The following is a 16,601-nucleotide window of genomic DNA, read 5'->3' as shown; positions in this document are numbered from 1 at the left end:
CAGTGCACACCCATAGTCAAAGTTCTTTTTAGGTGCCCTATCTCCTGCGGAGCCCGTCTATACCCCATGGTCCTTACGGAGTGCCCAGCATCCTCTACGGACTAGGAGAAATAGATTTACCGGTAGGTTTAAAATCTTATTTTTGGTGTTTGTGGGAAAAGGCCCACAATTATGGGAGCCAGTTGCTCAAGTTTTGTAACCAGGGTTCAGGTTGGGGTCAGCGAAGTTTGAAAGAAAAAGTATTGAAGTCTTTTTGTCTGAATGGGAACGTATGACTGACAAAGATAGGGTACCATTCCCTAAAGTGGGCAGTTTTGAACCAGAGGTATTGCAGAATTTAAGGATAAGGATATGTTTAATAAAATCCAGAAAACAAAGGATTAGACATACAGATTGTTTAAATTTATGGCAACAGGAGGGGGATATGCAAAGAGAACAAATTCACAAAACAGGTTCAAAACCTAGCGGGAATGGGAACACACCATTGTCGACACAGGTCGAAGGGGATGAGATGGCTACAGTCAATGGTATATCCGTAAATGATAGTAGTATGCAAAAACAATGTATTAACCCTAATTTTTGCAAGATGTATCCTGTTTTGTATCACTGACCTGGTTGGGAAGTGCTGTGGACTCGGGTCTTCCCCCGGTGACCGGGAAGAGGAACCGCCACTGGGTCGCAGCAGAGATGGCCGGACGTAGGTCCTCCTCATACAGGATTTAAGACGGTAGGCAGGAGGCACGGGTGAATGCTTGAAGGTCTCCTGAAAGACAAGACTTGTAAAGGGGTTGATGAATTGGTGGAGAGTACCAAAAGCTTACAGTGAGCGATGTTGGGGTGCTGGAGGCACTGAGGTACTAGAGGCACCGAAATGCTAAAGGTACTGAGGTGTTTTTGAAGGCGCTGAGGCGCTTAGAGACGTTGTGATGCTTGAAGACACAGTGGTGCTGGAGGCACAAAGGTGCTGGAGGCACGGAGGTATTGAGGCACGGAGGTGCCGGAGGCACAGCGGTGCTGAGGCACAGAGGTGCTGGAGGCACAGAGGTATTGAGGCACAGAGGTATTGAGGCACGGAGGTGCCGGAGACACAGCAATGCTGAGTGCTGAGGTACAGAGGTGCTGGAGGCACAGAGGTGCTGGAGGCACTGAGGTATTGAAGCACGGTGGTGCTGAGAGCACGGAGGTGCTGAGGCACGGAGACGCTGAGGCACGGAGACGCTGAGGCACGGAGACGCTGAGGCACGGAGGTGCTGAGGCACGGAGGGGCTGAGGCACGGAGGTGCTGGAAGCACGGAGACACTGGAGACACTGAGATGCTGAGGCACGGTGGTGCTGGAAGCACGGAGACACTGGAGACACTGAGATGCTGAGGCACGGTGGTGCTGAGGCACGGAGGTGCTGAGGCACGGAGGTGCTGGAAGCACGGAGACACTGAGATGCTGAGGCACAGAGACACTGGAGACACTGAGGTGCTGAGGCACGGAGGTGCTGGAAGCACGGGACGCTGGAAGCACGGGAGCTCTGGGGATCACAGGTACAGTAGCAACGATGATACTCAGGCGCCGGAGCACTGCCCGGCGTCTGAATTTGAACTTCCCGCCAGGGCCTGATTGGAGGAAGCACTGATGACGTCACCCGCACCTCCCGTGGACGCCGGGCGCACACGCCGGCCGGACGGAGCGCCGGACGCCGCCAGCGAGGACGGCCGCACGGAAACCCAGCGCGCCCGGAGGGGTAAGTATGGGGACCGCGGCGGCGTCGTGACAGTACCCCCTCCTCTAGGAGTGGCCCCTGGACACTTTCCCGGCTTCGTAGGATGTCTAGCATGGAAAATCCAGACTAGTCGAGGAGCCGAGACCTCAGAAGCCTTTATCCAACTTCTCTCCTCAGGACCATATCCTTTCCATTCCACCAGATATTGCAGATTCTTGTGAAGGTAACGAGAGTCTAGAATAGTTTTGATCTCGAAGTCTGTTCCTGTTTCAGTCTCCACTGAGGTGGGGCCAGAGGCCTTTGAATGAAAACGATTAAGGACGAGAGGACGAAGAAGAGAAACATGGAAGGCATTAGGTATACGTAGGTGCGAAGGTAAACCCAGCTTGCAGACCACAGGATTCAGGACTTGTAGCACAGGGTAAGGACCGATGAATCTTGGAGCAAACTTCATGGTGGGCACCTTCAACCGGAGATTACGTGTGGACAGCCATACCCTGTCACCAACCTTGTATTGCGGAGCGGCTCGCCGTTTCTTATCTGCAAAGAACTTGTACCGGACTGAAACCTTCTTAAGATTAGCATGAATCTTACTCCAAATTTGTCCGAAGTGTTGTAGAGTGGACGTTACAGCTGGAACCTCTTCTATCGGAAGGCTTGGAAATTCTGGAACGTGTGGATGGAACCCATAGTTGACGAAGAATGGAGATTCACCAGTGGAAGAATGAAACGAATGATTATGGGCAAACTCCGCCCAAGGTAACAACTCCACCCAGTTGTCCTGTGAAGGGGAGAGATAAAGACGAAGGAAAGTCTCTAGATCTTGATTGACTCGTTCCGTTTGTCCATTCGTTTGGGGATGATAAGCGGATGAAAACTTAAGTTTAATCTGTAGAGTCGAACAGAGGGCTTTCCAAAACCTTGCGGTGAACTGTACCCCACGATCAGAGACTATTTCCTGTGGCAAGCCATGCAACCGAAAATGTTCTTGGATGAACAGTAGAGCTAGTTTCGGAGCTGTCGGTAGACCAGTCAAAGGAACGAAGTGTGCCATCTTCGAAAAACGGTCGACGATAACCAAAACGGTGTTGCAACCCTTGGAACTGGGCAAGTCAGTGATGAAGTCCATGGAAATGTGAGTCCAGGGTCTCACAAGAATAGGCAAAGGACGAAGCAACCCAGCAGGAGGCAGGCGAGGAGATTTATGTTGTGTCAACTGTGGACAAGAATTAACGTAATCATGTACATCCTTCCTCATGGTGTTCCACCAGTAAGACCTTTGCAGAAACTTGTACATCTTCTGGGCACCGGAATGACCGGAAAACTTGGAATTATGGGCCCACTGTAATATTCTTGGCCGGAATCTAGCTGGTACGGACATTCTTCCAGGAGGAGGAGCTGGAGTAGTTAAAGCAGCGGAGACAGAAACTGGATTTAGAATTAAACTCCGCTCCAAAGATTCATCCTCGTCTGTGGAAACTTGTGAACGGGACAGCGCATCCGCTTTAATATTGAGAGTCCCGGCCCGGTACTTGATAACAAAAGAAAATCGGGTAAAGAAAAGTGCCCATCTCGCTTGGCAAGGATTCAAGCATTGTGCGGATTTGATGTACAACAAATTTTTGTGATCCGTGTAAATGGTAAACACATGTTTAGCCCCTTCTAAGAGATATCTCCACTCTTCCAAGGCAGATTTAATTGCCAAAAGTTCCTGGTCTCCAATGGTGTAATTTCGTTCGGCCGGAGAGAATTTACGAGAGTGGAAGCCACACGGATGTAATTTCTTATCAGAGGAGTACTGAGAGAGAACGGCCCCAACCCCGACTGAAGATGCGTCAACCTCTAGGAAAAAAGATTCATTGAAATTTGGTTGTTGGAGAACTGGAGCGGACATGAAAGCGAACTTCAAGTGGGAAAAGGCCTCAATGGCTTCGGGAGGCCACAAACTCGGATTAGAGCCCTTTCAAGTCAGGGCAGTAATGGGCGCGACAATGGTGGAGAACCCTCTAACGAATTTCCTGTAGTAATTCGCAAAGCCCAGGAATCTTTGTATTGCTTTCAAAGAGAGAGGCTGAGTCCAGTCATGAATGGCAGAGAGCTTTTCCGGATCCATGCGAAGCTCCGTCCCCGAGATGATATAACCGAGGAACGGAATTGATGTTACCTCAAAGGTACATTTGGAGAGCTTAGCATAGAGATGATTCTCTCGTAAACGGTGAAGCACTTCTTTGACTTGAGTCCTGTGTTCAACAAGATTTTTGGAAAAAATCAGTATGTCATCCAAATATACCACAACACTCTGATATAACATGTCTCGGAAGATTTAGTTGACGAATCCCTGGAAAACAGCAGGCGCATTACTAAGACCGAACGGCATCACCAAGTATTCGCAATGCCCATCCCGGGTATTGAAGGCAGTCTTCCATTCATCCCCTTCTCGGATGCGTATGAGATTATAAGCTCCCCTCAGGTCGAGTTTGGAGAAAACGTGGGCACCACGAACCCTATCAAATAACTCTGTGATTAGTGGCAAGGGGTATTTATTCTTGATAGTGATATCGTTTAAGCCGCGGTAGTCGATACATGGTCTCAACCCCCCGTCCTTCTTCTTCACGAAAAAGAAGCCCGCTCCAGCAGGGGAGGAAGAGGGGCGAATAAATCCCTTGAGCAGATTGGACTTAATATATTCCGACATAGCTTGAGTCTCGGGAAGTGACAGGGGATATGTGCGACCACGAGGTGGCGTCTTCCCTGGGACAAGGTCAATAGGGCAGTCCCAAGGCCTATGAGGTGGTAACAGATCAGCTGCTTGTTCCGAAAAAACATCCTTGTACCCTTGATACGCCTCCGGAATATACTCTTCATTCGTCTTGGAAGAGACACGGAGCGGACAAACAGGAGTGAGACAATTAGCGTGACAAAAGGAACTCCAAGACAGAATTTGTGAAGACTTCCAGTCAATGTGGGGATTATGAATTTTTAGCCAAGGCATTCCAAGGACCAGATCGTGGTGCATTTCTGGAATCACCAAGAATTCCAGACTTTCTTGATGTAGAGCCCCGACCTGCAGCTTAACTGGCTCCGTGCACCACATTATGAGACCCTTGGAAATTCTAGTCCCGTTGATAGCCGTCAACGAAATAGGCCGCTCGATAGGCCGTAACTTTAAACCCATGCTTTGGACACAGGAGGTAGAAACGAAGTTCCCCGCAGCTCCGGAATCCAACAGGGCTTCACAAGACCTGGAGGCTGAATCGGTGACTAAAGTTACAGGAAGCAAACAGTCCAAAATTGGAGAAGATTTTGTCGTAACCCCCAGCTTGACTCCTCCGGAACAAGCTAGGCCTGCCCGTTTCCCGGACGGGATTTACAAAACTTGAGAAAATGATCTGCGGCTCCACAGTAAAGGCAAAGTTTACCCTCACGACGACGCTGTCGTTCTTCCGGAGACAGTCGGGATCGGTTAATTTGCATGGGCTCGTCCGAGCTAGGCATAGCCACCGGTATAGGAGTAGGATTCCGGAACCTGGAACGATCTGAACGGCTACGTTCTCTTCCACGCTCCTGCATCCGAAGATCCACTTTGACGCAAAGGGAAATCAACTCTTCTAATGGATCCGGCAGATCCCTTGTGACCAACTCATCTTTCAGCCGGTCGGAAAGACCGTTCCAGAAGGCAGCTCTCAGGGCATCATTATTCCAGCGTAATTCAGAGGCAATGGTCTGGAAATGAACCACGTACTGACCCACGGAACGGGAGCCCTGACGAACACGGAGCAAGTCGGAAGAAGCAGTGGTCATCCTGCCGGGTTCGTCGAAGATTCTTCGAAAGTACGTGATGAAGTTGATATAGTTGGAAACCACGGGATCAGATCGTTCCCACAAGGGAGACACCCAATCCAACGCTGATCCTTCAAGCAGGGAAATGATATACGCTACCTTAGAGCGATCCGTAGGGAAGTTATGAGAGAGCAGCTCGAAGTGCACCTCGCACTGATTTAAAAAACCACGGCAATTCTTTGGGTTCCCATTATAGTGGGAAGGAGTAGGAAGCTGAAGACGTGACCTGGCACCGGCTGGAGGTTGGACATCACTGGAAACAGCAACTGGAGCAGTTACGGGAGCTGGAGCCGGAATTGCGGAGGCTAAGGATGCTTGGATTTGATCCAATCGGCCGGACAGTTCCTGGAGGTATTGCATCACTTGACCCTGTGTCGCCTCTTGAGACTGAACTCGGGAAGCCAAACTTTGGATGGTGCTCGACTCTGTGTTCCGATTCCCCGGGTCCATGTGGCCTGAGAATACTATCACTGACCTGGTTGGGAAGTGCTGTGGACTCGGGGCTTCCCCCGGTGACCGGGAAGAGGAACCGCCACTGGGTCGCAGCAGAGATGGCCGGACGTAGGTCCTCCTTATACAGGATTTAAGACGGTAGGCAGGAGGCACGGGGGAATGCTTGAAGGTCTCCTGAAAGACAAGACTTGTAAAGGGGTTGATGAATTGGTGGAGAGTACCAAAAGCTTACAGTGAGCGATGTTGGGGTGCTGGAGGCACTGAGGTACTAGAGGCACCGAAATGCTAAAGGTACTGAGGTGTTTTTGAAGGCGCTGAGGCGCTTAGAGACGTTGTGATGCTTGAAGACACAGTGGTGCTGGAGGCACGGAGGTATTGAGGCACGGAGGTGCCGGAGGCACAGTGGTGCTGAGGCACAGAGGTGCTGGAGGCACGGAGGTATTGAGGCACGGAGGTGCCGGAGACACAGCGATGCTGAGTGCTGAGGTACAGAGGTGCTGGAGGCACAGAGGTGCTGGAGGCACAGAGGTGCTGGAGGCACTGAGGTATTGAAGCACGGTGGTGCTGAGGGCACGGAGGTGCTGAGGCACGGAGGTGCTGAGGCACGGAGACGCTGAGGCACGGAGGTGCTGAGGCACGAAGACACTGGAGACACTGAGATGCTGAGGCACGGTGGTGCTGGAAGCACGGAGACACTGGAGACACTGAGGCACGGTGGTGCTGAGGCATGGAGGTGCTGGAAGCACGGAGACACTGAGATGCTGAGGCACGGAGGTGCTGAGGCACGGAGACACTGAGGTGCTGAGGCACGGAGGTGCTGGAAGCACGGGACGCTGGAAGCACGGGAGCTCTGGAGATCACAGGTACAGTAGCAACGATGATACTCAGGCGCCGGAGCACTGCCCGGCGTCTGAATTTGAACTTCCCGCCAGGGCCTGATTGGAGGAAGCACTGATGATGTCACCCGCACCTCCCGTGGACGCCGGGCGCACACGCCGGCCGGCCGGAGCGCCGGACGCCGCCAGCGAGGACGGCCGCACGGAGACCCAGCGCGCCCGGAGGGGTAAGTATGGGGACCGCGGCGTCGTCGTGACATTTTGAAGTCTTTTCAAGGTTATAGGTCACAAGAAGATGAAGGATCCAGCCAAATTCCAGCTCTCCTCCAAGCAGTCACTTTGCAGGAAACTCAGGTGGGGCCTGTCCAACCAGGTAGAGCAGTAACAGTATTCCCCAATGAAAGAACTGGTGAGGTCACAGCTATCGGTAAGTGTGAGACAGCTCATTGCACAGAGACAACAACACCTCACAGTAAACAGATTAGGAACGGAACGGTAGGGTTACACCCTGTCTTGGAAATAGTAACTCCCAATGGGGGAACCGATAGTCAGGGAGTAGTCCTCACCAGGAATAATGCAATGTATTGCCCGTGGCCCAGAGATGAGCTGCGATCAATCATTTCAGAATTCCCCGACCCTCGGAAGCATTTAGCCAGATGTCAGAAATTCATCAGAGATCTGGGAAATGCGTATGAACCGACAAACAAACACTGGCGGATATTTTTTAAAGCGTGCCTACCCCCTAATATTGACACCCAAAAATGTATCACTGATTGTAGGTTAGAGTCGGATAGTCTTATGACTAACGAAAACAATCAGGAGAACTTAGAACGAATTAATAGACAACTAGAGTTGTGTTTCCCCATTCACGTTAAGTGGAGAAGAATTTTCTCCATAAAACAGAGGGAAAATGAAATGACATCTGAATATTTCCATCGGGCCCTGCAAATAATGGATAGATACATTGGGGTATCAGATACAGGGAACAATGCGAATTATAGGGAAGTGGCTGTCTCTGTGCTAATGGACGGACTCAATAAGACAGTAAGGGACAGGGTACAAACATCTTTGCCTAATTGGAAAGGGGTCACAGTAGCTTGTCTTAGAGAGTGCGCAATTAAACATCACCAGAATATTGTTAGGCGTAGAAAACAACAGGAGGAGAGGCTGAGGATTGAAAGTATACAGGCTCTTACACCAAAGTCTCATCAGCCTAAAACCCAGACCCCTGCTGTTTGGAAAAGACCTAGAATATGCTACACTTGTAGGAAGGAAGGGCATTTTGCCAGAGATTGTAGGAGTAGTAGAACACATAGCCAATATAGACCCCTAGACAGAGAAAACAAGCCACGTTATTAAACACATAGACGGGATCAAGGGACATATAGTAAGGAATCACGAGCCATATAGAAAACACAGATTCGGTTAATGGGAAGAACAGAATAAATGCAACTTTACCGTTTTGACTGAACTTACTGGGGTTAGGAGGAGGCCTCTAAACTTCTGCTTCTCACTCTAGCAGAAGTGACCTCTAAGTAACTTAACAGGAGTTTTGTTAGAGATGGTATACATATAGAGTGCTCCCACCGAGGAAGCACAAAATATGTTAGATACCCACGAAGACTACTGTTGCATTTCACTGTTCTAGATGCATGTCCATCACAGGTAGAGGAAATTATCTCAAAGATACCGGGTTCCCTATGAACTTAGAATGGACAAGACACTGGATTGATGGCTGGGATAGTCCCAGTAGAGATATAACACACATAGATTTTTTTTAGGGGAACAGACCAATTAGGGAATCATTCCCCGTAGTGCCCAATCCAGATGTCAAACTTTGTAAAATCTTCTTTGCCTCTACAAACTTATCTGTTACTAAACTCTCTAATTTGTCTTCAAAGATTCCTCTTCATCTCTTACGTTCACCGACAGGGTTACAGTTCAAACGTCACATGCCTACTCGGTCTTTTCAGAGTTCTGCCCAAACCCAGTATATCTCACCAGCATAGGGACACCAGTATCAGTGTGCCTGGTCATGCACAAAGGGTGGAGAATGGGAATACTGGTGAAGGGAGACTGTGCATAGATACCGATATACATGATGGTGTGACAGCTTGATGATGAACGCAAATCTGACAAATTTTCTTTTTATTATTTCCCCTCTCTTTTCACTTTCCACACTTGGTTTACTTCACACAACTGATAATACACAACAGTTAAATACATTGAAATGCAAGATTTATGTTCCCTACAGAAAGGTCGCTGACCCGGTGAGAACTCGTGACAAAGAGCAGAGTGTAGGGAACATCGTATCACTGGAGTGTCTGTTCCGGGAAAGCTGAGAGGCAGGACTGTTGAGACGGCACCTGAGCGCAGAGAACAACAAGACCAGAGGCGGTTGTCGCACCAGTTTTTTTATTTTCTCCATCTCCCACTACCCTCCTTCTCTCCTTCTCTTTCTCCCCCTTCTTGTTTCCCTTCTCTTCCCTTAACAAGATGGACTTACCCCAAGAGACTGCGTTCCGGGTTTTCCTGTTAATCCTGTTGTTGACCAGGACAGTCTGTTTTAGTGAGGGTCCCAGAGAGGTCGAAAAAGGATCTGGAATGGGTTCTGATGGCGAGGATGGATTTGTAGAATCTCAAGAGCAACACATCACTCAAGCAAAGGCGAGTATCAGAAAGCGCTCTGGTAGTCAGGGAGCACGGAGGCACTGTGAAGGGTTATTGTCTGAGAAAAATTGCGTTTGTAGGAATTGTGAGAACGTAGTCGAGGATGGGTGCATCCAGTGGTGTCAGTCCAGCCTTAATATCAACATGGACCGTCATCCATTGAGTGATTACCACTCACTAGTGGGTAAGGTCTTAAACCAGACAGAATGCTGGGTGTGCTCACAAGTACCTCAAGGTCAGAGCAAGTCAGGATTAGTACCGTACCCTTTAGCAATAGATGAGGTACTCAAATTACGGGGTGGGAGACCGGTGGACAAGAAATGCAATATTTCTAGGCCCCCTAGTTTGAAGCTCCACCAGTATCATGTAGATAGATCCTTATTATGTTTCAATATTTCCAATTACCGAAAACCGGGAAATTGGGAAGTGATGTGGAATAACCAGACAATGGCCTTCTCGCACAGAGCTGATAGGATACCCACAGACTTTGAACTTGTACGCCAAATAGCCAACAGTGGAAGGTATTTCTGGTATAGGTATACTCGAGGAAGCAAGACCATGTGGGTTGGAGAAGTATCACCAGGGTACTGTGCTCATATCATCCAGCCCGATACTTGTACTGAGCAGATGGGAGAACTAGGGATTGGGTTTTTCACTTGGAAAGTTTGTAATATGGTAATGTCATATTCTGTCCCCTATGTTCTCCCCGTTGATGCCTATTTCATATGTGGGAGGAAGGCGTATAAGTAGCTTGCCCCGAGCTCAGAGGGATTGTGTTTTGTTGGAAGAGTGTTGCCAGAGGTCATGACCATAACCCATGATAAGATGAAAGATGTTCACCGCAGTGCTCAGGCTCCTTATACTCATACTCACTATGAACACATCGTCAAGAGACACCTCATAGAGAGGACAGAGCACGTAGCCTCTGATTTGATCCACGAATCCACCGGGATTCAATTCCTTCTCGCATTAGACATCACCCGTACTGCCAGAGGAATTATAAATTATAGGTATATCCATGCGCTAGCGAACTTGATATATAATATCACTGAGATGTATGACGACACCTTCAGGTATACGGGAAGGGAGTTACAAGCTTACAAGACGGAACTGATTCAGCACAGGATGGTCCTAAATTATATCACAGCCGTGACGGGTGGGTACTGTGTTACTCTGGCAACTCAATATGGTGTGAAGTGCTGTACATATATCACGAACAGCACTGACGACCCCACGGAGATTATCGATCAAAAGATGGACGATATCTTGCAGTTGAAGTGGGAGTTCTGGAGGAGACACAACCTTACCCTTTCGGTTGTGGGTAATGAGCTGACCGGCTGGGTCTCATGGTTGAACCCACGAAATTGGTTCTCAGGATTAGGAGAGTGGGCTCAAAATGTTATTATGAGTGTAGGGAAGTTTCTCCTTTGTATCCTGGGAGTTGTCATAATTATTGGCTTGATATTTAGGTGTGTTCGAATTCTGATGCGGCGCAAGCACGGCACAAATTTGATGAGTTTGAGGAGTGAAGGCATTGTTATAGCAGCAGATTTAATTTACGACCCATCCATAGAGACAGTGTTATGATAAGGATTGCAAATGAAATCCATGGCCTGTTTCTTTCACCCGTTTTTCCTTTGTCTCCCCCTCTGCCCAGATACACCCATCCGGAAAAGACATCAGCCCTACCCAAGAATGTTTATGTAAATGTTATGTGAATGTATTTTAGATATGTGTCTTATCTTCATCTCTACAACCTTCAGTTAATGACACACATAGTCGACAGGTGATATCCACATATACTAGCACTCACATATGTTCCCCCTGCATGTATCATCAACTAAATGTGCACCCCATTTGTTGGAACAAGAAGCCGAAAAGAGCTTGGTAGTGTTTGTCGGCCCACTTACAGACCCTTAATACGGGATAAGAAGGATTTAATGTATACTTTGCAATACCTCGAAGCTTATCTAAAACATATACGGCACGATGATACATGCCCCTCAGACATGGATTCATACATACATGCTTTTTACTATCCCACTAGGTCATACATTTCCCGCCTACAACTCTCCTCCGACCATCCAATCGTCTGTAGATATTGTATTGATATTTTTCTGTTTAGTGATTAGATAGTGGCAGTTATTGGTGACTGCCAAAGTCGAAAAATATTGCAGAACACACATCACGTACAAACTGCACACACATGCCCACTGCGCGTGCACTTGTTCTGCCGTGCGTGCACATATCCGCAATTTGCGTACGGTCGCTCCCGCGGTCCTGCGCATCGGCGCGTGGTATGGGTATTTACGGCAGAGTTTGTGTACACATGGAGAGCCATCAAAACACATTACATAATTAATCCAAATAGTGCACAATGTACACATAGTCTCCTTGCACCACATCAGAAAGTTATAGCTGTTTAAATGGTTGCAGAACAAAGGGATTCACCTTTACAGGATAGGAGGGGAGAGACTAAGGTTATAAGGTGGTATTTGGTATCCAGCTGTAGGGTATTTTCAGGGTAACATTCCGGTGTTGGTCTGCGGAAGATCGCATGTTCCTGCGGATAGTTATGTGCAGAAGCAGAATATAGATATAAACTGTATTTACTGTATATTATGTATGCGGCGGGAATCCAGAGGAGACCACCCACAAGAGCAGTTGAGAAAGACATCGCCTACCTTTTCAAATCAACCTATGACCTCTCCTGTACTGTAAAAGTGCATTCCTGTGTCCAATGGACAAAGGGATTACAGTATCCATTGTATTGCTTTTGGAAGAATTGTATAAGTAAAGCCTGCTGCAGCCTGGCCACACACAAGACTCACAACATTATCTATTTGATGACGGAGGACCGGACCGGGAAGCGCACGCGAATATACTCACGTATGTACATTGACTGTAGCCATTATTCTGTTATATATTGTCTTGTATTGTAGTGTATAATTTGTATTATAAACCCCCTTTCAGAAATAATCCACTGTGGTGTCGGAACCCAGCGGTAAAATCACAATTGGTGTCGTGTCCTCATTGCCCTGCTAAGGTTTAAAGCGAATTATCATTGCATTGCTGTAGAAGGTTTAAAGTGTATCTCTGGGTGTGTACGCGCTGTGAGTACTTTGTACCGTCAGCGCGGCGTGTGTACGCTAAGTCCGTACACTGTACGGGACTCTGTACGCTAATAGTGTAAAAGGTGCGTAGAGTGTGAATTAAGTATAGTGGCCGCAGCGGCTAAAGATTTAAAGTGTATTTAAGGTATGTTTAAGGCATAGCTTTCATTCCTGTAAAGATAATCAGCTTTATCAGGTTTTAGTAGCATCCTGTGTGAGAATGGGCCTGATCCCGAATATATGGTGCTGAATATGTGGTTTGAAGGAGAGGGAGGAGTCAAGGATTACTCCAAGACAGCGCACTTGGTGGCTAGAGGAGATAGTAGTGCCGTCAATAGATAACTAAATTGTGGGAAGTGAGGTTGTGTGGGACGGTGGAAAGATGATTAACTCAGACATGTTGGGTGGAATTCAATTGTTTGAAAAGTCGGTTGGGTGTGTTATTTCCTATCTATTAGATAGGAAAAAACAGACACCCAACTGACTTTTCAAACAACTGAATACCCCCCAATGAGTTTAAGAAAGTGCTGGCACATCCAAGAAGAGATAGTGGAGAGACAGTTGGAGATTGGAGAGTGGGGGAGAGGTTGGGAGAGGAAAGGCAGAGAGCATAGAGATGATACTGTAAGTCAAAAGAGCTAATGAGTTATCCTAAAGAAGATGTATAGAGAGACAAAAGGAGAGGACAAAGAACAGAACCTTGCGGAACACCTACCGTTAGTGGAGGTGGGGGAGGGAGGTCATGAGAAGAGACAGAGAAGGAACGGTCAGAGAGGTAGGAAGATAACCAGGAAAGGGCAGTGTCTCGCAGACCAAGGGAGTGAAGGACCTGCAGAAGGACAGGATGGTATGCGCAGTACAAAAATCAGTGGGAAAATGGCAGCCACTCCATTTTCCCGGAGATCTGTGCATGCGCAGTAGAGTCTGAGTGCTCAGGATCTCAGCGCTGCCGGCAGAGAGGAGGGGGTCTGAACGGAGGAGACTGCACCCGGGTCTCCTCCTCTCTTAAAGCGCCACTGGTGTAAAATGTTGGAGGGTATGTGTCCTGCCGCAGTGCAGGACTTGTTAGCACACATGCAGAACGGGGTCCTGCGCATGCACAAAGTACCGATAATCGGTACTTTGCGGCGCAAGGCAGCACTTCATCCACATCTGTCTGAATCAGGCCCAATGCCTCCTGTACAAATCTCTCCCCTGGAAAATAGGGACGAAGAAAGCAATTTTCATCCAAAAACAAATGAAAAACGCACTGGACAGCCAAAACATGGGAACGAGAATAATGTACACAATAAGCTTATATACCCTTACTTACATCTATCTATTACACACACATTTTGCATTGCTGTTAACATAAACGTAAGAATTCCGTAATAATTTTCTTTTAACCAATGTTATGTTAATAACGTATTATAGCTGCAAGGCTGTACATACAAAACGCTCTCAGTAATGGCAACCCTTACCATGTAGGTATTTATTTAAAATCTCATTCTAGCCCTTGCAAACCTTATTTTTAGATATTTAAATGAATAAAAATGATGCGCTAACTACGTGACATAAGGGGCGTCAGAGCGTGGCCGTAGCACCTGTAGCACACAGCCGCCTCCTATGTATCACCGTGGGAACAGCTTCCAGCTCAGCAAGGATCTATTTTCTACACCGCGGAATGTTACGGGCGGTTCCATAAAGTACAACGAGCCAGGTGAGCCAGGTGCGCGGAGGATTCAATAAATGAGGTCGGACTCCTAAGCATACATTATTCATGAGTAGAAGGGATGGACTTGAAGCCTGAAACGTCACCTATATGACAGGGTGTGGCTATGCAATCTGGACACTCCTCTGCTATTGGTTAGCTGTTGTTAGTCTGTCATGAATATGTAATAAGCCAGCCCCCCGGTGGAGGGAACCAGGAAGCGGCTGCGGCCCAGGCGCCTCCCGCGGGACACGGATCAGGGGAAGCACCGGAGACTGGGAAGGTGAGGGGGCGTGTGGGTGGAAGGGGAAAGGGTCAGACTTTGGAAAGTCGCCACTGGCCTGTGTGTTGGGTAATGCACTGACCCGTACAGCGGCACCCTGGGGTTAGGTGACCGGTCGATGCCTGATGGATGGCTGCCGGTCAGTGATGAGAAGGGATCTGGTGCAGGGGAGAGTGTACAAAGTAATAATTGGCTATGGATGTCATCACTCTGCGTGTGTTGGTCCCGGGGGGAGGGGGTGCTGCTGTTGATGGGCACTCTGGCTGGTGGATGCGTTCCATGTAGACTCTGTGGGTGTGACCTGGTCGGCACAGCACATATGTGTGTCTGGTACAACAGGTGTGTACTTTGTTGGGCGAGGTGTAAGAAGTTACATGGTGTCATATGATGGACAACATGTATACTTAAGTGAGCTCACCCGGCTCGGGGGTTTATAGTTCTACCTGCAGTACAGAAAGAGAATGAAATACATATTGGGCTGCTTAGAGTATGCAGCAGGTGTGATTTGAGCATTGCCAGCTGTGCATGGAAGATTACTATTGTCTGATAATTCCTATAGCACAGTGAACACTTTTCCATGTCAGAAAACTTTTTATTGTATACATGACAAAAAGTCTTTTATATACAAGAAGACTCTTAGAAAACGCAGGTGAAGTAACCCTAATAAGAAGCCTGCTCTTCCCCACTGCTATGCATGCACCTGATAGCAGGTGATGGTCTGCTTTCTGTCCTAATCCTGTTGGGTGTCTCCCTCAGCAGCCTTTGGTTAATCGGGTAGGCGTGCGATGCACAGTACATTACTCATGTGGTAAAAAGGTGTCACAATATTTGTAGCAGGTCTGTATGTGACTATGGTTCTTGACATATGTTGAGTAATCTGTGCAACAGGTGAGTGTAGGAGCTTTATTTTGTTCATTCTTGTTTCCGAAACCCCATTTGGCTGCTGTTTATGGGACAAGACTGAGATTTTGATAGGAAGAACTCCAACTTCACCTTTAACTAAAATATTTATTTTCTATGTATATATGTGCACTACAGTACTACACACAATGCATCTATGAAAATCTCTCCAAAAATGACTTCCTGCTCTGAAACGTTAGAAACCACACTGCTTTGTACAAAGGAATCAGTACAAATAGTTGTGCTATGCTAGAAAGTCTAGTGAGTCTGTTTTAATGTATATTTTCTTTAGACTCTGGTCACCCATGTTTGCCTAGATAGGATTGATCTTAATGTTATAGCAGGTTATGTCTGAAAAATAGAACTGACACTATACCACTGCAGTTGCATCTTATTGTTTGATATAGGTGAATGTTTATACTGTATGTGAGTCATCTGATACCACTTATTCCTGTAACTGGGCTTTAACACAGTGTTTTATATCTGTGCTGTAGCTGGCAACAATAGATGTTGAATACCCAATGTATGAAGTGCACAATGTCTTTGTTTTGTGACAGAGTTGTAGAGTATGGTAACTACAAGATGGCACTGTGTCTTCAGTGCTTGTCACGGCTGCTAGTAATGTGGATTTATTTTCTTTGATCACTTATGTATTATCCGTTATTTATACAGCGTACACATATTCTGCACTGCTTTACAGAGAATATTTGGCTATTCATGTCCGTCACTGCCCCAGTGGTGCTTACAATCCTATATTGCGTACCATACAGTATGTACACACTAGGTTGAGCAAATGCACCCTCATGATGGGTGTCAATTTAAGGCGGGGGTGGGGTCATTTGTTCGAAAAGGAGATATGTTTGGGGTTTGGGCACCAGGATTTTAGTTGGGTTCAGCTGCTATATGCGGCTAAACCCTGTGTATTTGAGCATGACAAGTGCAATAATTAATGCTTCAACAAAATGTAATCATCCCCCCACCTCCTATGTGCAATAGTGGGTGGGAGCACCAAGACATGTGTTCCACTCTGTGTAAAGGAGGAGGTTCTTGTTGACCCATTCTTGCCCAGTACTGCTAGTGCCACCAGTCCATTGTTTTATTTC

At 47.5% G+C, this 16,601-nt stretch overlaps 1 protein-coding gene across 6 annotated transcripts in view; it reads left to right on the top strand.

Annotated features, from left to right (window-relative positions):
• The first annotated feature begins 14,423 nt into the window (after positions 1 to 14,423).
• The window catches only part of LLGL2 (LLGL scribble cell polarity complex component 2), a 153,002-nt gene continuing 150,824 nt past the window's right edge, over positions 14,424 to 16,601 (top strand). For 2 of the 6 annotated variants that reach the window (XM_063960610.1, XM_063960609.1), the window contains exon 1: positions 14,759 to 14,780. Coding sequence is in view for 1 of the 6 variants with exons in the window: in XM_063960612.1 (XP_063816682.1) it covers positions 14,728 to 14,737 (10 nt within the window). In the remaining 5 variants the exon portion in view is untranslated. Of the gene's footprint in view, positions 14,599 to 14,648; positions 14,738 to 14,758; positions 14,781 to 14,854; positions 14,938 to 15,465; positions 15,487 to 16,601 lie in introns of those variants that run through there. The other 4 variants (XM_063960613.1, XM_063960612.1, XM_063960614.1 and 1 more) reach the window with 4 other exon arrangements.

The sequence above is a fragment of the Pseudophryne corroboree genome, chromosome 3 (genome assembly GCF_028390025.1).
Source record: "Pseudophryne corroboree isolate aPseCor3 chromosome 3, aPseCor3.hap2, whole genome shotgun sequence".
Lineage (NCBI taxonomy): Eukaryota > Metazoa > Chordata > Amphibia > Anura > Myobatrachidae > Pseudophryne > Pseudophryne corroboree.
The sequence above is the reverse complement of the archived record's forward strand: the minus strand, read 5'-3'. Positions and strand labels throughout refer to the sequence as shown.